Below are 22590 nucleotides of genomic sequence, written 5' to 3'. Positions count from 1 at the left end.
TAGCTACTTCATTCTAAGGTACTATAGGTGACAGCTAAATTAGTACATGCCACAGACTACCTGTATCCCATTTTCAAGTGGTAACAAAGCCATCAAGATCAGATATCAATAAAAACAGAATCAGACATCTAATTCTAGACCATCCAGGACAGCACAAAACAAAACAACCCCATAAATGGACCCACCCTTACATTTTATGGTCAGCTCTTCAATGGGTGAAAGGAAGGTCTTTTCAACATAATTGGCATATATGTATTTATAGAAGAAATGAATCTTGATCCATATCACATCATACATGGAAATTATTTCAAGATAATATTAAAGCTAAATAAATAAACATAAGCCAAATAAATAATAAATAAGATTACATATATCTGATAAATGACACACACTCAATATATATAAGCAACTCCAAAACTCAAAAATAAAAAGACAAACAATCCAAGTTAAAAATAGGCAAAAGACTTTAACAAGTACCTCACAAAGACAGTTATACAAATGGTCAGTAAGCATATGAAAACATGTTCAGAAAGGGAGACAGAACATAAAGACTCCTAACTCTGGGAAACGAACTAGGGGTGGTGGAAGGGGAGGAGGGCGGGGGGTGGGGGTGAATGGGTGACGGGCACTGAGGGGGGCACTTGATGGGATGAGCACTGGGTGTTATTCTGTATGTTGGCAAATTGAACACCAATAAAAAATAAATTTATTATTAAAAAAAAAGAAAACATGTTCAACCTTGTTAGGAGGGAAGTGCAAATTAAAACCATGAGATACCATTTCACACCCACGGAATGGAGAAATCAGAAAGACTGATAATGCTAAATGTTGGCAAAGGTATGGAACAATTAGAATTTTCATCTATTACTGGGGTTGCAGGGTAGATGGTATAAAATAACTATGAGATTTACCTGGCAATTTCTTATAAAGTTAACCATATATCTATTCTATGACCCAGAAATTTTACATCTATTTACCCAACAGAAATGAAAACATAACACAAGAAGGTTTGTTACAAGACCCTTTATAAAGTAGTTTTATTTTTTATTATTTTTTTAAAGATTTTTATTTATTTATTCATGAGACACACACAGAGAGAGGCAGAGACACAGGCAGAGGGAGAAGCAGGCTCCATGCAGGGAGCCCGATGTGGGACTCGATCCTGGGTCTACAGGATCATGCCCTGGGCTGAAGGCAGGTGCTAAACCACTGAGCTACTCGGGCTGCCCGGTTTTATTTTTTTAATAGTAGCCCCAAACTGGAAGCAATTCAAATGTCCATCAAAATGGCAATGGATAAACCAACTGTAGTATAGAATATTACTCTGCAGTAATAAGGGAAGAGCTATAGATACACACAAATACTTAGATGAACATCAAAACTATTATGTTAAAGTAAGGAAAACAGACACAAAAAAAGGATATGTTTTTCCGTTAATAGAAAGTTCTATAACAGGTAAAACTAATACACACACACACACAAAAAAAAAAAACCCAGAATGGTGTTTGATCCTGGTGGAAGGGAAGGGGGTGGGAGCAAGTTGGGATTGGTAGGATAAGGGCTTGAAGGGATCTTTCTATGGTGGTGGAAATGCTCTATATTTTCATAGGAATATGGATTACATGGCTGTAAGCATTGTTAAAAACTCATCAAATTATATAGTTAAGAGCAGGACTTTATGTAAATTATACCTGTTTGAAGAAAAGAATTTCTAGTTAGAACTCTTATTTCTTCCTTGCAGGATTGGCAAACATCGGAAAGTCTGACAACGTGCTTTGTAATGGAGTCAGAGCAGGCCCCTTCCTGCACATACTTCCTTTCATAGCATGCTGGCTGAGTGGCCAACTGTTTCACCTTCTCTGTCAACCTCTGCCCTGAGCTGAGGGCACAGGATTGTGGCCTCTCAGTCTCTCCCAGCCTCTGACCTCTGAACTTGAAGATCAAGTTGCTGTCAATGCTGCTTCTTTCATGAAAAAGATGAAATTCTTTATACCTACCTTTCTCAGGAATAGTTACCCTTCGGCTTGTAGCTGTATTTCCCTGCATACCAACAGCCAAAAGTCTGGGGTAGCTCCGCAGTTTTGGCAAAAGAGCTATATACTGATTTTCCCTACTCTCATCCATTGAAATGCTTCTTCACTCACTCTCTAGATTCAGATGGTGGCCAAGCTGTCCTGTTCTGATGCAGCCATTGAAAGCCAGCACAGAGAACCTCTTTTCATTCTCTGTTCTTCCCTTTCACTATGTATGCAGAAAAGATTTCTCCTTTCTGTTTTATTTTGTTGTTTTTCACAGCTCAAGGAATTCTGCTTTAGGCAAACTTGTATAAAAACACCGATCTTTTTGAATACAGCTTTTCCCTCTCTCTTCAAAAATGTGCTGAGTCGCCTCTGAAAAAAAAAAGTCATTTATTACCTCTTGTCTGGTTGCAAAAATTACACTCTTGGATGATTGCATGAAGGATGGAAGGTCTATACACTCTTTCAGATGGTCCAAAATATAATTGGAATAAGTCAAACTTTTAGGTGGCTATTTATTAAACAGTAATTCCTTTGATTCTGCACTACCCTAATATATTTACCATTTCCTTTTTTTGCTTCAAGTTGAGTTTGTGATGTTTGCATGCAAAGGTGCCTTTACTAACTATAGCCCATTTAGCAATGTGTTTCTTTCCCACATTATCTCTAGGACATTTCTACTTCAATGATTTCCTGATCTTGAATTAAAGGATTGTTGCACATGATCTCTGAGATCCCAAAGTATTTAATAGGGCTCTGGACCAGGTGATAGCTATGGAAGTGAAGGAAGGTAAAGAACAGGATCTTTCCGAAGACCAAATCTGTATAGATCTCAAAGATCAGCTACAAATTAAGGGAGAGAGAAGAATTGGAATGTTCCTTATTTCAAAACCAAAAACAAGGAGGGGGGAAGGGGGGAACTGTCTAGTCTTGGAAAAGGAGAGAATCTGTGGAAGGATATCTGTTTATAGGAGAGAAAAGAACAAGATTTCTGTTTCAGAGATTCCTGGCATGCCCCTTACATGCAAAGCTGCTCCATCCAAACCTCTGGAGAGGATTCAAGCTGAAATTGTCAATATGTCTCCAAGTTCCAAGGCAACAATAGGCTGTGCAATAGTTCCCAGGCATATAGTAAGCACCCCCAAAGGTATATGACTATTTCAGACACAACTAATACTATGAGAATCCCTTGCACCCCACCCTTGACCTTACTCCAAAAACTGAGGACACTTGGCTTTGAGGCACTACAGTGTTTAATCATAGGGGTAATAGAAGTATCACAAAATGCAGTAATAAGATGGTCCAGGGTGATAGAAGAAAACTGTACCCACAGTCTGGATCATGCATATAAGGCTTTCCTGACAGCGTGGTCTCTACGTTAATCCATAGCAGATAATTAGACACCTTCGTATACACTCCAGGCAGTCTCTTTTCGCCACAGCCCACTCCCCAGCTGACAATGCCCAGCTGGTACCATATGCTTTGGTTGTCTTTTTTCTGGCAAACCAGAGGCCCTCCACTGTCACCCTAGGAAATAAAAGTTCTTTGGGAGTGGAAGGGACGTAGAAAATTAGTGTTATAACCTACTGAGGTGTGGGCAATTGGCACAAGGCAAAAGTACTTATAGTGTCTTTTGATGAGAGGACAGTCTGATTAGGCTCTCCAACTATATGATTATGCTCTCAGCCCCATGACTGTCAGACAAAATGGTAAACAATTTGGTCAAAAGCAATGGTAATGAATGACATCTTGATAAAAAAAAAAAGTGAATATCCATCATCATCATTATCTAGTCACATGTGTTCATTTTGATGTACCAAGGAGTGGGTTTTTTAATCCACTTTGCCTCTAAGCACTATTGTTGTTTTGAGAATTCTTACAATTTTCTCATCACCTTTTTATTTTAAGTCTATTTTCAGCCAACCCATTTTGGTCTTTCTATATTGTTCATAATAGCAAAAAGTAAAAAACAGAAACAAAAATCCATTATATCTCATAATAGGTCACCAAGCACACAAACTGATATATACAAAACACAAAAGATACAAAAAATGAGTCAAAATGTTATATTAAATTTGAAAACATTGCACTTGAAACATTAAATTTGAAACAATTTACAAATTTTAAAACTTCATGAAAAAGATTGCCAAATAAGTATAAGTAAAGGGAATGGACATCATTGACATGAAAATTGAGGAATACACAGCCTTTCAATGTCCCAAATCTTTGGGGCCATTTTCTTAATTTTAAACTTTCATCATTTAAATATAGTTGACATACAATGTCATATCAGTTTCAGGTACACAACATAATTATTTGATGATTTTATGTATTATTCAATGCCATAAGCATAGTTCCCCTCTGTCACCATACAATACTAGTATAACACTTTTTGCTATTTTCCCTATGCTGTACTTTTCATCTCTGTGATTTATTAAATTCTATTAAAATTATGTATCTTCATACAGAAATTAGAAATCTCAGATATGGAAAAAGAACATGAAGAATACCTATAATTATATATATGTAAATTTATAAACATATATGCTTGTATATGAAAAGAATATTTCAGGAAAGATAAGGTTACACTATAAAAGTGGTTTCTCTGGGGAATAAACAGGAGAACAAGTCTAAGAGGTAAACTTCTTCACTGTACATCCATCTATAACATTTGAATTTTCTCTACCATGTAGTCAAAAAAAATAAATGAAATAAACATTTCTAATTCTAGCCATTCAGAGGCAACCCCTTAGTCAATAATTTTCCACATTCTTGAGTATGCAAATAACAATACATCATTGTTATTTTATAGAAGTATGATCAGGTGGTACATAATGTTTCACAGTTTACAAAGATTTATTCTTGTCAGTCGGAGAAGGACAAACATTATATGTTCTCATTCATTTGGGGAATATAAATAATAGTGAAAGGGAAAATAAGGGAAGGGAGAAGAAATGTGTGGGAAATATCAGAAAGGGAGACAGAACGTAAAGACTGCTAACTCTGGGAAACGAACTAGGGGTGGTAGAAGGGGAGGAGGGCGGGGGGTGGGAGTGAATGGGTGACGGGCACTGGGTGTTATTCTGTATGTTAGTAAATTGAACACCAATAAAAAAAAAAAAAAAAACAAAAAACAAAAAACAAAAAAAAAAAGAAAATATTAAGTAACGCACAAAAAAGTTGAAAAGAAGCACCATTCAATAATATGCCAAAAATCTAAATCCAAAACAAAACAAACCAACAGGATATGGGTTTATCTGATTTTTAAAAATCAGATTGTTATCATGAACAAGTTTCTGTGCCCATCAATTTACTTCGAACCAAACTGTTCTTCACCTAATTCCTTGAGGTCATTGGAAAGTCCCATGACCTTTCTTTAAAATGAAGAATTATAAGCTCTTCTGTGGCAATGAGGGGATCTACATGAAGGATGTCAGGTAAAAAAAGCAGTACAGTTAAGGTCTTAAATTTCTGAAGCTGAACAGATCTTGGTTCATTCACACTCCAGGGGGAAAGATTTAGCTGAGACAATGTGAAAATTTTCTTCAGCATTTTAAGGCTTGGCTTTGATGCTGGTGATAATAACTACCTCTCCTGTAATATGGCTGTGTGAATGGAGGAAACAAGAGCTGTGAAGCCATGTACTGCCCTGCTATCTGGCACATCTGTACTCAATAGTAGCTCCCAGCATTTCTGTGGCTATTGAACTAGTCAAGTCTGGGCATGACCAGGCTGAGCTACTGGATTTGGAGCCCCGTTTCTACTGGATCCCAAAAGATGGCTCCAATCTCAGAAGACAGAGTGCCTTCATTAGAATTCTGGGTCTGTAATTTAACTTGTGTCCTCTGCAGGCTGTCAGCTTCCCTGATCCTCATTTTTCCCATCTGGAATAGTCCTAGTTTACAAACCTTTCATGTACTTATGGACATGGTTTGTAGAGTGTTAAGCACTGAACAGGTATAAGAGATGGTGATGGAGAAAATTATATTTCTAACATTTACTATGACTATCTTCTACTCTGCCCTGTTTTAAGTGCTTTTGTGCCTTGACTCACTTACTTTCACAATAGTCCTAGAAGGTAGGAACTCTTAATATTCCCATTTTACAGATGAGGAAATCTGAAAAAGCACAGGCACAGAAGGAAGTCACAGGCAGGAGGTAGAAGAGCTGAGAGGGAAGCTAGGGGAAACTGCATCCCTAACCACTATCCCACACAGTCTCCTTTTGGTTACAGAGCATCTGTAGTGGCTGAATAGCATCCCTCTCAAATTCACGTCTACCTGGGACCTCAGAATATGAGCTTATTTGGAAATAGGGCCTTTGCAAATATAATTAGTTAAATTAAGATAAAGTCCTACAGGATTAGGGTGGGTCCTAATCCAACAACTGAAATCCTTATAAGAAGAGAAAATAGGAGACATACATACAGGGGAGAAGTCCATGCAAAGATAGAGGGAGAAAGCGAAGTGATGCACCTACAAGCTAAGGAATGCCATTGATTGCTGGAAATTACTAGAAGCAGGAAAATGTAAGGAATTATCCTCCCTAGAGCCTCCAAAGAGAGCACAGCTCTGTCAATACCTTGGTTTTGGACTTCTGGCCTCCAGAACTATGAAAGAATACACTTCTGTTGTTTGACTCCACCCTGTTTGTGGTAATTTGTTACAATACCTTTAGGAAAATTATCTAGAAGGGGAAGAGGGAGCCAATTATTTGGGAAATATTGATCAACCCTCTTGGCAGCCCCTTTCCAAGCAAGGGACAAGTTCTGTTACCTGGCAGGCATCTTTCCCTTCTTGAATGTTCCCAGCACACATCATGTTCCTGGTGAGCATAGGCATAAGTTGGGAACATATTTCCCATTTGACCAGGTCGATGTTGACTTTGTGCAGCTCTTCAGTCATACTTTGCGTAGGAACTGACCCAAAAATGAAGCAGATAGGGAGAGGCCCTGAGCTCAAAGTGGTCCCTTTGGGTTGAGGTTAAACCCCCACCCAGCATCACGTCTTTCCACCTCAATAACCGAGGAACCACTGCATGGCCCAGGCAACTACTCAAATTTGGACTTAGTGGAATGATCAGGAGACTCTCAAGACCATCCTCTTTGATTCCAGAGCTCCCCACAACTGGGTCTCTATTGGATCTCAGCCTGAGTATACTCTTCTCACTCTTCAGAAGGTGCCAACTCCAGGTATGGTCCTTAAAAGGTATTTCATTTAAATCCATAAGAAAGTAAAGAAAACCGATGATAACAAGTTCTGTCTTGGGGCCTATGGCCTACAAAGATGAATTTGAATCATGTCAGGACCTTTGAGTAGTTCATTGTCTATGTAAGAGGTGAATGTAACACCTAGAATGTTTATTCCCCAAAGATGAGGATATTTTCCTTTTTGCATAGTGCTGAATTCCCAGAGCCTAGAACACTCCCTGGAAGAGGTTCAAAGAATACGTGCTGAATGAAGCAACAGGAACTCTAAATTAAGAAGGTGACCTTTTTTGAAGTTCATGAAAAGCTTCCAAGGGTAATTTCCAATGAGGAATTCTAAAATAGCTCTGAGCTTTGAGATCATGTAAGAATCAATGTACTGTCAATTGTATGCCTGCTTAGAAGAATGGCACTGACTGGAATTTTTTTTCTGGTTTTTTGATATTGAAGTAACACACATTTACCAAGAATAATGGAAAAAGGGCACCATTTTATGAATTGGTTGGGCAAAGTGGTGGGAGTGTGTTACAGGTTGACTCTGTAACGACAAATTTATATTCAGTTTATCCCCTTCTTCTTGGTCTGGTTCTGTGGTTTTCAAATATTTGGGAAACCAAGCCCTTTGCTACAGGGGAGCAGATCTGACACCATCAATTGAAACAGAGATGCTCTGCTGACATTAGTGTGGGTTTCTTAGAGCCCAGTCCATTTTGCCACCCTTATGCCCATCAATGTGTCCCTCAAAATTCCTCCAAGTTACTCTTGGACTCTGAGCACTTCTTTCTGAGTTATCACTGAGGCCCTGTTTAGGGTTTTTGTTTTATAATATGACATAAAACTTGCCACAAGAGCCCAGGAAGGCCAAGGAAGGATGATTTGCATGTGGATTAAGGCTAAGGTTCATCATGGCTCCTTAAATGATAACCTAAAGTTTCCAAATCCACCAGGTAGACTTCCCAGAGCTAGCAGAGCCTCCAGAGTTTGCTTTCTCATTGAAAACATCAAACAGGGTGCCACCCTCTACCAGGTTGGACTATAGTTACTCACTGTTAATGCCCCATCCAGTCACCCAGCAGTTTCTCCATTTCTGTATGTCAGTGACCTCTGAAAGGCAGATAGGTATTATGTTGGCACCCAACTTAAATGGAGATTTGAGCAAAAGCAAAGCAATGTCATGATTCAAGAACCAGCTGTCAAAATAAGGGTGAATAATTAGCTTGTCCACTTTCATCCTCTTCAAGTTCTTGATGCCAATGATTCTTTCACCATGCATAATCTCCAAGGCAGATCTTATTTAAAAACAAAAGGAGATAAAAAGGTAAGTAGTGGAAGGGCAAAAAAAGTGGGCCTTAAGAGTCAATAATCCCACCAGTGTGAGGCTGTGATCCTGAGAGCTGGAGGGATGGAGGCACCTGGGGCCATGCACTTGGTCCCTGACTGGGCAGAAGGAGACAGATCTGAGTTCTAGTCTTACCCTGTTGCCAACCAGCTTTTGTCTTTTGGTCTCTTGGTCTTCTTGTCTTATGGTCTCACTTGTAAATTTTGTTACCAAATGTCTGTAAGTTATGCTCTACACAAGTAATTTAGGGACATAATCTCGATTTGCAAAAAAGGGTGGAGTAGCTATTAACAAACATCTGGGAAGTTTCTAAAAAATACTGGTGTATGGACTTGAGCAAAGACAGCCACGTCAGGAGCTTCTCTCATGCAGCCAGGCCTGGTGCCCTGCCCTTGGGTTCCAATACTTTCTAGGATTCTCTGACTCTGTAGTCACTGTCAGCTTACTTTCTCCCCCAAGTAATAGGAAATGCTTAGGAAAGTACTTTCCAAAAGTTTGGACCAGGACCACATGCACTTGGAAAGATACTGAGAAGTCCAAGGAACACTTGTTCTGCCATTTGGGTCCCACACAATAAGATATAAAACATCCTAGGAGGAGAACCACGTCTATGCCTCCTGTAGAGTGTGATATTCAACCACTCAGGCATATATTTAGCCTCTTGGTATTTTGTTTTGTGACTGACAAACCTGGGTGGAGCTTCCAGGAGAATAATAAGCATGTAGGAACAAATATTCTACCACAAAGGTTAAAACAAATCTGTTTGCAATACTTACTCACTTTTGTTTATGAAGCAATGGGCTGCGGTTAAAATCCACCACTGGCTGAGGATCGATCCTCCACAGAGATGTCTCCTGTTGTAAAGAATACTCACCTGCCATGGAAAATCATTCAAGTCTGCAGGTTCCCCACCTGTTATTTCCAAAGTTTCTGACTTCTCAGGCTTTCTACTTTTTATTTGGCCGCATGTCGCTAAAAGTAAAAAGAAGGACGAGAGACAAGAGATCCAGGACCCAACAGTCAAGGTTGGTTGTCTTAGAAGAAACTTAAGTACAATGTCCCTTTCTTCTTGCCTCCCCAGCACACAGGTATCAGTAGCTCAGCCAGGTTAATATGGGGTCAGAGATCCATCAAGCAAAAATGATGCTTCCTATTGCCTATGAAAGGCATCACAATTGTAATAATGTGCTTATGGGGAGCAATGGCCACCTCCTTCATCATAGCTTTGCTTTTTGGAAGGGTCTCCCTCTGAGAGCTTGTGGGGAGGGAGACACAACACAAATCCTGAAGCTGGATCTTGCTATTGCCTCTCAGTAAGAAAGCCCAAATAGAAATATTCTTTTATTTTAAATTAGGCCTCAGTATCCCCTGAAATAGGGCCTTGGTATGATGTCTTGGCATAGATAATAAAATCCTTCTCCTTAGCTCTGGGCTTATATTTTCACAACTTCTATGCCTGGATGGCACAGACATCAGAAATTCTACAGGTAAAGGGAAACTGATCAGCCCCTCCCTTCCTAAATGATTGCTCTCCTGTATTTCCTATTCTGATTAGTGGCACCGTTTTTCGCTTAACTTTAATTCTAGGGATTCCAGTTGTACCTTAAAAGGAATACAAATTTTGGCATTTCCTATGTGATAGGATTGTTTTGACATCTGTTGGTGTCTTTCAAATGTCATAATATCATAAAACCTAAAATGTTGAGTGCTTACCATTTGCCAGGCACCATTCTGTTTTGCATAAAACAATTTAATTCTCATGTAAACTCCATGAGATAACTGAAATTATTATTGCCTCCATTTTAGAGGTGAGCCAATAAAGGCAAGTTTAAGGGTTGGGATATCTGACCAAGACCCAACAGCTAATATATAACTGAACTAAGATTTGAACTTAGGCAGTGTGGTTCCAGAGTCTGCTTTTATTACCATGAGGCAAACTGCCTTCAAAGGAAAACAAGGGCCAAACAAGGACATCTTAGAATTAATATTCTAATAAAGCAAAGTTGGATCTCTGGGAAATTTTCTAAATACTTAAATAAAATAATAATTTGTGAAAATTTATACGAAACTATTGATGATTAGGAGTCAGATTGGATTCATGATTAAAAATCCCCAATATAGGAATATTTTTGTGACATAATAACTATTACCTATTAAGCACCTACTATGAATCAACTTCTCTATTGTGTATGTCATTTAATAATCCCAGCAAACCTCTAAGATATGTTTCATTAATCCCATTTTATAGATAAAAAAATAAGAAATATCATGTGATTGCCCAAGATCATTTAGCTTGTAAGAGGCAGATAGGGATTTTTCAGTCAGGTACATCTGGTTCTGAAGCCTAATTATCTATTCTTTATCCTTATAGATTTCATAGTTTGTCTATATTTCAACAAAACCCCTGCTCAGTTCTTTGAGAATCTCATTTGGCTAAAATGATGGTATGTGGTCTGATGATTGGTCTCTAAAGTGAACATCAAACAGGTTGAGATATTATATCCAAAGCACTGATATTCAACTCTCTGTGTACCTGCAACTCTGAATTGAGGTGGAGAAAAGATTTCACCTGGTGAACTAAATCTGATTGGGGGGCAGTGGCTATCTGCAGTTCTATATGTAAACAAATCCAAAAGTTCATCTAAGCTCAACAGGAAAAAGTACTGTGATCTATCAGTAGTTTTTGCAGAAGGTCTGGGGATGTTGGATCAGCAGTAGGATACCAAACCAGGCAAGTAATAATAGATAACTTTAAAATTTAAAGGGGCACAAAATCATCTTAAACTTGGAAAAAAGGGGTACACAATAATGCATGAAGGGAAACTGAGCTAGAACTAAATTACAGATCACAGAATTGAGATGGAAAATTATCTGGCCAGATCTGAATCTGGACATGAACCACTAATATGAAACTCAATAAAGAATAGACACAGGGTCTTCAACTTCAGATAGAAAAATAATAGATCCAAAGCTCTAGATGGTGAAGGGAGCTTGGAAGTTTTCATGTGAAAATATCAACCATAAGATGCTGACAACATGATGTCACTGCTAAGCTCTCTACCTCATAGATGGCAACATTTGAATGGTTGTCAGTCTGAGGCCACACAGGTAAGAATGATATTAACAAATGGAATGTGTTCAGAGGTAAGTGGCCAACATAAGAGGTCTTATAAGAAACATGAAAGAAAAGACTCAGATGGGCTTTCAGACTCTGGCAGGACTTTCTTAAAGGTGAGGCATCAGGCTTGTTTAGATCCACCATCAGTGGGTGAAAACTACAAAGTAGTATGAAAAATCTTAAAGAAGTATAAAAATTCTGCCATATTGTTATATTCTATGTCGTTGGCCTTTGCACAGAATTGAGGCGGACCTGGACAACCTAACACCTACAGATGTGAAATTCAAAAGAGTCCCTGGGAGCCCAGTTGTATATTCTTTGTATTAAATATTTGTATATTCTTTATGGAATTTCTCTATAGTGGAACAGGCTACCTATAGAGTCTTTAGTTTGCTCAAGGAGTATACTTGTGATGAGCCGTGGTGTTGTGTTGGAAACACTGGATCACTATATCGTACACTTGAAGCTAATATTACACTGTATGTTAACTAACTGGAATTTAAATTAAAACTTTAAAAAATGAGGGGATTCAATAAAATTATCTATAAGGTTCTTTCCTATCCTAAAACACTGTGCTTTTATAGTTCAAAATGTAAGAGGGAAATATTTTTACTTGTATTATATTAATATAAAATGTCATCTTTATTTAAATTCTTATATATAAAATATATACTTTAGCTTCCTTATTCTTAATTTTTCCTTAATAGGTAGGTGATTTCAATTATAAAATTTTAAATGTTTTATTGATATTGATGTCAGGTTGCCAATGGTCATGCATACTGAAATGTCAATGTACTTACATGAAAAATCTCATGCATGTACAATAATTTTTCCATATTATCATATGCTAATGGCTCAACTTTGTTGAAAATTATATAGAATTGGGACTGACTTAGAAAATAGGAGACCTGAGGTTGTAAATTTTAGGAGAGTCTCTGAGACTTGTGTCCCTGGGTGCTCAAGGGATTTCTATTTTCTGTAGATAGAGAACCAAATGAATTTTGGAGTCTGTCAGCACCACAAAGCAAAATTCCTGGTGGGAGTGTTCAGAGATGTCCCCTTGTAAGTCCCACCTGAATGAAATCACTTCAGACTCGAGATTTTTCTCAAGTGACTGATTCAGACCCAGAAATGTGACCAGGCAGTTTAATTTAGGAAGGTCTCGTTTCAGCTTTTTAGTCCAGTGGTTTCTCTTGGTCTGTACTATCAGGGTGTCTCAGAAATAGTCTTAGATTCCAAAGATTCCTAAAGATTCTATTGGTATATTGGTGACTATGAGAGAAAGAGTAGCATGACTGGAGAGACAGAATCAAATCTGCAGAAGGCACTGTGGTCTTAGCATGAAAAGTTCCTGGCTCTGTCCTAGCTGGCAGGACATCTGGTGAAGAGGGAAGGAGGTGGAGTTTGGAGTTTAGAAGTTCTGAGTTGGCTGCATTGTTTGATGGCTGTGTGACTTGGAGCCAGAGACTTGGCATTTCTAAGCCTCAATGTCCTCATCTTTAATACAAATATAAGCGTTAACACAGCCTGTTGCTGTGTTAGTGTAACATTTCATGTAACATTGATTTAGAGTGATGGTATTTGGCTTCACTCTAGTCTGGATCAAGGGAAAGAGGTCTGAGTTTTTCCCAAGATCCTTGGTGAAATCTGGGGTCATCTCTGGGCAAAATTTTGTGGGAGAATGCACTTGTTGGTTGTCTTTCTTTCTTTCTTTCTTTCTTTCTTTCTTTCTTTCTTTCTTTCTTTCTTTTTAAAGATTTTATTTATTTATTCATGAGAGACACAGAGAGAGAGAGGCAGAGACACAAGCAGAGGGAGAAGCAGGCTCCATGCAGAGAGCCCGATGTGGGACTGGATCCCGGGTCCCCAGGATCACACCCTGGGCTGAAGGCAGCACTAAACCGCTGAGCCACCCAGGCTGCCAGATTGTCTTTCTATATCAATGGCCATACTTAGTCTTTTCTGCTTCTCTCTTTGCACTTTAGCTGCAGTATCTCCTCCCAATCATAACTTTAAATATCATCTTTATACAGAAGGTCTCACATTTGACCTGTCATACTTCTCCACTGAGCCCTTAACTCTTTTAACCAACTGCTCTACTCAATATCTTATAAGAATGTCTAAAAGGCACCTCAAACTTAATGTGGCCCAAACTGAACTATCAACTTACCTGACCCCAGTCCAAATCTGCTTTCCTATTAAGCATGTACAGTTCAGTAAATGGTATCTATATGCATCTGTTTGCTTAGGTGAGAATATCATCTGTGAGTTATCCTTGACTCCTCCTCTTTTCTGTTTCATGGCATCCAATGCAGCAGCCAGTCCGGTCAGTATTACCAAAAGATAGCCAGAAACCAAACACTTCCCTCCATGCCTGCTGCTATAAACCCATCCAGGCCATGCTCACTCAATCTTTCCCCTGCACACTCTATCCTCTGCAGCAGCCAATGTCTTTTCCTCAAGTACCTCTCATTTCTACTCTTCTGTTTAGACTCTCTGATGGCTTCCTATTGTGACCAGAATAAAATCCAAAGTCTTACCTTGCCTTTATGAGGCTCAGCATGATCTGGGCCCCACTGACTACTCCAATTGCATCTCTCTCGAATTCCCCCTTCCCATTCACTCTGCCCCAGCAACACTGGTCTGTGTGCCTCCAAAACATACTGAGCTCATTTATGCTAAGGGCCTTTGCACTTGCTGTTGCATCTGCTTGGATATATGTCTCCTTCTTACCAGATTAATCTCAAAGCCTTCCTGAGGCTTCCTGAAAGCCTTCGCGAGACCACCTAGTAGAATAGTCTCAACAACCACCTACAGACTTTCCATTATAAAAGCCTATTTTCGTGATTCATACCATTTAATAGGAACTGAAATTGACTTACTTATTTACTCATTTTATATGTTTAATACATCCTTCCTCTCATTAGATAGTAAAACTACATGAGTGTAGGAAATGAATATGTCATTCTCTATTATAAATTGACTCCTAAAACAACTCCCGGCACATGGTAGAGGCTTAATATTTGTCAACCAACAATTGACTAAATATAACACAAGTCTCCAGAAATTCTCAGGGAGAATTATTCCCAGGGAGAATCCACAGTAGCAATTAATACACCGCTTTTATTATAGTTATATCATGTTACCGTTTTATATTAGGCCAGTTAGGTTCCACATGATCCTTCAGAATGTTTTTAAAGAAAAAGCAGCCTTACTCATGGCCTTGAAGCTACAGGATATGGCTAGTTGCATCTCCAGCTTGATGGCTGGTTTTCTTTTTCAAACGGTTTTCTTACATCAGTCATTCACTATGAAAAACTCTGGGACCTAACATAGACATAAAATACACACACAGACACCACGATTCTCCACACGTAACTTTAAAGTTGAAGGTGTTGTGGGAGCAATAATCTGGAAGTCTGGTCCAGGTGCCCTCCGCATTAGATTCACCTAAGGGGCTTCTTACGAGTGCAGTTTCCTGGATCCTACCAAGAACTGCACGATCAACATCCTAGAACTTGACATTTTGAACAAGTTCCCCAGGTGATTCCCCTGTACTCCAAAGAGCAAGGGCTCTGGTGAAGCACAAACACAAGAATACCACGAGACACCTACTTGCTGGGGAGCTGTGTGCCCAGAACAGCAGCAGGGTGACTGGCAGCAGAAGTAACGCTCTTCCATCCCTCCATCCTTTCATTGGCTTTGGTCTTTACTCAAGCCAATGGACAGCCTTCAGAGGAAACTGTGCAGATTCAATTCAGAGGGGCTAAGTCTGGGTTTTGCTCTCTCTGTTTGCTATCTCACATCCCAGCCTGACCATCAAGGTCACAATAGGGCACTGGGTGGAGTAGTCATGATCCAGGCAAGGCAACCAAGTGGCATCCTGCACTCAGGACCTGATTATTTCCATGAGACAATCCTCTGGGATGTGGAGGTCAGTGTGGAACTGGGAGCCAGAGCCAGGAGGGTAGGAGGCCTCCAAACCAGTTGGGATCCTGTAAGTCGAGGCATCTCAGATTCACTAATGCATCAGGACAAAAGAGCTGAAACCACTCCCCAGAAGAAAGGATCTGAGGCTTCTAGTCCAAACAGCTTAGGTGATACAGCAGAGCGAGGATAGCCTCAGACTCCTAAAAAAGAGAACTCACATCGCCAGAGGGACCTTAGGGGAGCTACTGAAATTTAATCCTCAGATTACTCATCTGCAAAATGGAGATAACAATAATACATCATTATATCATTAGGAGGATTAATGAGATAATGTGTATATCCTAGCACAGGACCTGGCAAATACCAAGCCCATGATTTTAATTCTCTACTAATATCTGTATTAATGTTTCTCTCTACTAATTGCATCTCTATGGGCTCCAGCAAAGAAAGGTACATTGTCCATACTGACTATAAACAAGACATGCATAAAGGGCAGATCCATGCAGGGTGGCTTTCATTGATGCAGGTCATTCATTTGTTCAGTAGGTTAGATAGCACTTTATGTAGCACTCTCTACATGGCAGGCTTGGAAGATAATGCAAAGATGAACAATATTTGTTCTCTGTCTCCTAGATGCTCATGCCCATCTGAAAGAGACACATGACCAAAGGCATCAACAATACAGTGGAGTAAGGACATGGCTGTGAACTGTAGAGAGGCACCCAACCCAGTCTGGGAGGAGCACGTATATGCAGTGGGTGGCAGAAAGAGGCTATTAGGGAAGATTCTTTAAAGAAAATAAGCTCTGTCTGAGCTGAGTCAATCTACAAAGAGAAATGGTATTAGGGAAGGACAGACAGGCATTTGTTATAGATTGATGATGTCCTTCCAAGATTTACCTTTTAAAGTACAAAACCCTAGCACCTCAGACTGCGACCTGATCTGGAAATAAGGTTATTTCAGATACAATTAATATGAAGTCTTCCTGGAGCAGGGTTGGCCCTTAATTCAATATGACTGGTGTCCTTATAAAAGGAAAATTTAGATACACACACACACACACACACACACACACATACACACACAGGAAAAATGCCATGTGAAGACTAGAGTTAGGCTGTGACAAGCCAAAGAACTATCCAAAGCCAGGAGAGAAGCCTGGAACAGATGCCACCCTAGTGCTTTCAAGGGAGCATGACTTCCTGACACCTTGATTTTGGACTTCTGGTCTCCAGAACTCCAAACAATAAATTTCTGTTATTCTAAACCACCCAATTTGTGGTACTTTGTTATGGCAGTCCTAGGAAACTAATAATGGCATTCTATATGGGCAGGAAAAATGTGCAAAAATACCGAGGTATATGGGAACTACAGGAGCTTTATTTTTTTAAGATTTATCTATTTATTTTTAAAAAACATTTTATTTATTTATTTGAGAGAGAGAGTTGGAGGGGAGCAAAGGGAGAAGAAGAAGGGCTCCCCACCGAGCAGGGAGCCCAATGTGGGGCTCAATCCCAGTACCCCGGGATCATGACCTGAGCCAAAGGCAGATGCTTAACCAACTGAGCCATCCAGGTCCCCCAAAATTTATCTATTTACTTTAGAGAGAGAGAAGGCAGAAGTAGGAGAGGCTGAGGAAGAGGGAGAGAGAATCCCAAGCAGACTGCACTGAGTGCAGAACTCAAAGCAGGGCTTGATCTCAGGACCCTGAGAACACCACTATGAGATCAGGGCCTGAGCCAGACAAGAGTCAGAAGCTTAACAGATTGGACTGCCTAGATTGCACCTCCTCAGCACCTCCCTACAGGAACTTTTTAAGTTAAATCATATATAACTTCTGGTTTAGTAACTCAAAAATAGTCTAATATTGGCAACTTCAAATGGTGCAAACTAAAATATTGAGTTGGAATAATGTATGAGCTTGATCAGGAGATTGAGGTCAATTTAATGAATAAAGCTCAAATCTGAATAAACAGTCTTCCCTACTATGCAGCCACTGAATAATTCTCATGAGAAATCACCATGGATGTGACAGAGCTTGTGAGGAGCAAGTACTATTACTAAAGATCTGCAAGAAGCTATAGAAGTAAACATTTTCCAAAATTCTATATTCAATGGATTTCCATTTCAGGGGAAATTACTCTGGATATTTTTCTTTCCCTAGCTGTTTTGAGGCTTTAAAATTTATCTTTAAAACTCTTGGAAATATCCCATCAGAATAAGCAAAAGACAGACGAAATATTAGGAAGTGAATTCATTTTATTGGGTATAGAGTTTTCACATAACAAGCATTTATCATACTTCTCATAGCTATAAGCAAAGTATCAGAATTCATCCACTTAGCTCATGTTTTTCAATGCCAGGAGGGGGCCTGAAATGGGAGAGAAAGTTTCCTCACCACTGTTCTTTGGGAAACAGCATGAAGTTGAGTTTCATTGAGGCTATAAATGTTTACATGCTTTGGGGCACTGGAGAGCATGTGCATATGAGGTAGAACAAAGCATAGATAAAGAATTCCCAGTGGTCACCCACAATCCTGCCTAGCTTAACCACATCACTTCCATGGCTGGCCCCAGAGTCCAGAAAAGAAAACACAGCATATGCATTATCTTCACTCAGACACCAAAGAATCCCCCAAATCTCCCAGCACATCAGTAGATGAATTCGCACTTTTATCAAAACATGTATGAAGACATGTATCCACACTGAAATCTCACAATGTTTATAGTGGCTTTATTCATCATTGCTAAAAACTGGTTATACCCTACATGTCCATCATCAGGTAAATGGATAAACAAACTGTGGTCTAGAAAACAGTGCTACTATTTAATAATAAAAAAGAACAAAATACAGACACATGCAGCAACATGAATCTCAGATGCATTATGCTAAGTTGAAGAAGTCAGACACAAGCAACTGCATTCTGTATGATGCTATTTAGCTGGCATTCTGGAAAGACAAACACCAGGCAGAGAGAACACATCAGTTATTGCCAGGGACTGGGGTTTGAAGAAGGGGTGGGTTATCAGGGCCAAGGGGAGCTTTTTTGAAAGGGTGGTAAATTTCTATGTTTGGATTGTGGTGATGGTTACACAGCCATTTGTATTTGTTAGGATTCATAATACCATACACCTTAAAAAGGTGAATTTACTAAATAAATATAAATTATACCTTATAAATCAGATGTTTAAAAGATGCCTTAACACATTGTGCTCTCCAAAGAGCCACTGATGTCAACCACAGAAGAATTGCCCAGTTTGTTGACAGCCTTTTTGTTGTGACTTCAAGGGCCAACTATATGGGGGAAAATGATTTTTAATACTGTCTTAGTCTGCTCAGACTGCCTTAACAAAATGCCACAGGCTGGGTGGCTTACACAACAGAAACTTATTTTCTCACAGTTCCGAGGCTAGAAGTCTGAGATCAAGGTGCCAAATTATTCCGTTCCTGGTGAGGGTCCTCTTCCTGGCTTGCACATGGCCAACTTCTCACTGTGTCCTCACATGGCCTTCCACAGTGAATGTTCATGGAGGGAGGGAGAGATTCAGAGAAAGAAAGAGAGAGCGCACAAAGGAGCACACACTCTGGCCTCTCTTCTTAGAAAAACACTAATCCTACAGCATCAAAGCCACACGCTTATGACCTCATTTAAACTTAATTACTTCTTTATTATTGTAATTACTAGCTTACTTACTTATTGGGCCTCATTGCCAAATACAGCCACAATGGAGACCAGGGCTCCCACATAAAAACTTTGGGTCTGTAACACACAACAGACAAGACACTTCCATTCCCCTGAGAAACTATCTGGGTTCTTGCTCAGGTACTGCTGAGTATCCAGGTACTCCTAATAGTAGAAAACTTGTCCCTCCCGGATGTCGGTCGTGATCAGGCCATAGCCATGCTCTGAAAGAACCTGTGGAGAGAAAGGCACCATGAGGATTGGATGCTGGGCAGAGAGGACCTGAAGGACAGATGGGGGTCAGGCTGTGAGGGAGGCAGACACCGGTGGCTTAGGTGCCCAGTGGGTCCTTATGGGCCTAGGCTTTACCGCTAACCAGCTGGGTTATTCTGGGCATGCTCCTACCTCCCTGGGCCTCAGGTGACTGGGGTCTGAAATCCTGTTTTCTGCCTCTGTAATTTGCACCACCACTGGTGCACCCCTGCCCAGTGTGGTCTGGGAGCCCTAGTTTGGGTGCTGTGGGTCTGTGGAAAGACCCCAGTGCTTCCCAGGAGAAAACAGCAGGGCCATGTGGCTCCCTGGCTGCCCTGGGCAGAACGGGCCTCCCTGAGGGCACTCAGGCAGGGCTGTGGTAGGAGGGGATGGAGGGGCAGGGACAGATTGACAGGGAGGGCTGCGGCCCAGCCCAGTGCTGTCCCCTCAGCGGCCAGCTCAGAACAGAACCCCCGCCCTGCTCACAAGCTGGACGGAGGAACCTCCACTTGTTATGGTTTTGGGAGCACGGGCCCTGCAGGGGTGCCTTGGTGAGCACGGAGCCTCCCAGGAGCCCCGGAGCCCGGGGAGGGAGGTCAGGGGAGGACATGGCCTGAGGGCCTGCTCAGGCTCCTCAGTGCCCTCTGTGACCTACTTTAAGGCCTGGTGGCATCTGCTGCCAGGGAAAGAAACAGACACATAAACACAAGTGGGGGAGGAAGCAGAGCTATTTGGGGCAGGAGACAGATTAAGAAATAGACATTGTTCCCCATGGATCTTAGCCCGTTTCCTTTCCCTTTTGGATTTCAGCTGTGCCCTAATTCTTTCTCCTTCCAGGCTGCCCGGAGCATTTGGGCACAAGGCTACAGAGACTCGACCCTGGGTTTGTGAATTCCATTTGGAACAAGGATGCAAGTAGGTCCTCAGACTTGTTTTGCAATGAGGGAGCTGCCTGTTTGTCAGTAGCTCACTGGTCTCCTGGAGATGAAGTCTTCACCTCTGTCGAGAAGCGGGGTGAAGTCTTTGAGTTCCCCATCATTCCACTGCTGGGCATTCTGCTGAGCACTGTCCTAACTCTGAATTTCCATCCAGCCTCTGATGGCTCTATAACCACTGGCCCAGCTGTGAAGGGAGATAACCTTGAGTGTTATCAATCAGGGAGAGTCCAAGAAGGAAACAGAATTCCACTCAGAAAGTTCAAATGAAGGTACTTTAGTGAAGGGATGAAGAAAGGGTTCTGGACATCATAAAAGGACCCACATGTAGAAGGCAGTCGAGAGACAGGTAAGGGCAGCGAGTCACAGGGACAAGAGAAAGTACACTTATGGGAATCCAGTGAGAATAGCGGGTGTGGAGGAGGGGCACCGAGCAGGCACTGCATCAAGGAGGGTCTCTGCTATTGGCAGCACAATGTCTCAATGGGAAGGAACAGGGAGGAAATACCCCAAGCCCCTGGCTTCCTGCCTATACCTCCTGTCAGTGTCAGAAGTATTGCTGCATTGCTGAGGGCAAACCAAGTGACATTTAGTATCCCAGGTGACTTGGCCCCTTAGGAGCCAGCCTACCAGAACCCAGGGAAGGATAGCCTAAGTAGATCTGCAGTGGGGAAATGGGGAACAAATGGAAAATAGCTCTACAGAATCACCTAGTGCTTTATCCCACAAAACAGAATTAAAATCTACAAGACATTCTTATTTTAGGGCTGATAAAGATAGCAAGTTACTCATTAAGCTTTCTCAGATATAATATACGGGGCTCAGGGCTTGCCAGTGTTATCTGATGTAACCCTCATAGCAATTGTCTGAGAGAATGACTCTTCTTGTTTTCCACATTCAGTAGACCAATAAGCCAGATATTGTGTGTTGGTATTTGGCACCATCTCAGCCTTTTTAAACTCTCCTAAAAATTATAGAGGCTGAAAGCTTGGGGCTACATTTCTGAGAATCCCAGCAGCCTTCAAATCTGTGTCCTTAGCCAAGTTCTAGAAGGCAGAGAACAGGGAGAAACTATTATTTTCCCATAGTAGCTATGTGCAGGCACACACATTTTAACAGAGGACAGTTGTAAGTTTCTTGCCATTACTTTTGAATATCCTCCTGCAAATGGCCTTTCTAATGCTGAAGAGAAGAGTAAGATCATTAGCAGTGGGTTCTCATTATTTTTAAAGTTATCTAAGCTCTGAACAGAAAGCAACTGTTTTTCCTGACTTTCGCACTCAAGCCCTTTTAATAGTTCTGTAAGCATCTCTCTCTTTTTTTTTAAAGATTTTATATATTTATTCATAAGAGACACACAGAGAGAAAGAGACAGAGACACAGGCAGAGGGAGAAGCAGGCTCCATGTAGGGAGCCTGACATGGGACTCGATCCCGAGTCCCCAGGATCAGGCCCTGGGCTGAAGGCAGTGCTAAACCACTGAGCCACCCGGGCTGCCCTAACCATCTATTTCTATGTCCTAAATCCCTTTCTGTTTGAGATACATAGTGTTATTACTGTTTTCCAGATGGAATATTGATGGATTCAGTATTTGGTACTTAAAGTGGTTCCAGGAAGTTCAACCACAAAGATGGGCATCTGTTTGTTGTCAAGCCCAATTTGATTTGAAGACAGTAATGACCTTGTCACTAGCAGAAAATGGGATTCTGGGAGTCTATGGTTATGCAATGTGGAAACAGTTTCTCAAGTTATTACTTGTCATTCCTGGGATGAGTTACCTATTAAGAGAGACCAGGTGGCTTTTGCAATAGAATACTCTGGTGGAAGAGAAAAGTACTAGGGCTACTGCAATGGACAGCTTACAAAAAACATATTCAGCCATCTTTGGGGCTTTTCAACTTGAAGGTATTATCCGAGGGACAGAGAAGCTTCTACAGTTGTGCTAAAAGAATCTCTTATCTATGGGGATCCCTGGGTGGCGCAGCGGTTTGGCGCCTGCCTTTGGCCCAGGGCATGATCCTGGAGACCCGGGATCGAATCCCACGTCGGGCTCCCGGTGCATGGAGCCTGCTTCTCCCTCTGCCTGTGTCTCTGCCTCTCTCTCTCTCTC

At 40.9% G+C, this 22590-nt stretch overlaps 1 protein-coding gene across 6 annotated transcripts; it reads right to left on the bottom strand.

Moving 5' to 3' along the window:
• Nucleotides 1–1654: 1654 nt before the first annotated feature.
• Nucleotides 1655–19814, bottom strand: LOC140615941 (serine protease 52-like). 6 transcript variants are annotated; one of them, XM_072796087.1, is made up of 5 exons: nt 15297–15469; nt 9340–9535; nt 8272–8513; nt 6794–6936; nt 1655–2390 (listed from the first exon to the last, which is right to left on the bottom strand). In XM_072796087.1, exons 1-5 carry the CDS (start codon nt 15376–15378, stop codon nt 2154–2156), a joined length of 900 nt encoding a protein of 299 aa, XP_072652188.1. In that variant the 5' UTR covers nt 15379–15469; the 3' UTR covers nt 1655–2153. The 6 variants fall into 6 exon arrangements, with proteins under 6 accessions (XP_072652188.1, XP_072652190.1, XP_072652192.1 ...); XM_072796089.1 differs by lacking the exons at nt 1655–2390; nt 15297–15469 and adding exons at nt 2397–3545; nt 19306–19814 and having other exon boundaries at nt 9344–9535; XM_072796091.1 differs by lacking the exon at nt 1655–2390 and adding an exon at nt 2397–3561.
• Between the last annotated feature and the right edge of the window lie 2776 nt (nt 19815–22590).

Source organism: Canis lupus, chromosome 24 (genome assembly GCF_048164855.1).
Source record: "Canis lupus baileyi chromosome 24, mCanLup2.hap1, whole genome shotgun sequence".
NCBI lineage: Eukaryota > Metazoa > Chordata > Mammalia > Carnivora > Canidae > Canis > Canis lupus.
The sequence above is the reverse complement of the archived record's forward strand: the minus strand, read 5'-3'. Positions and strand labels throughout refer to the sequence as shown.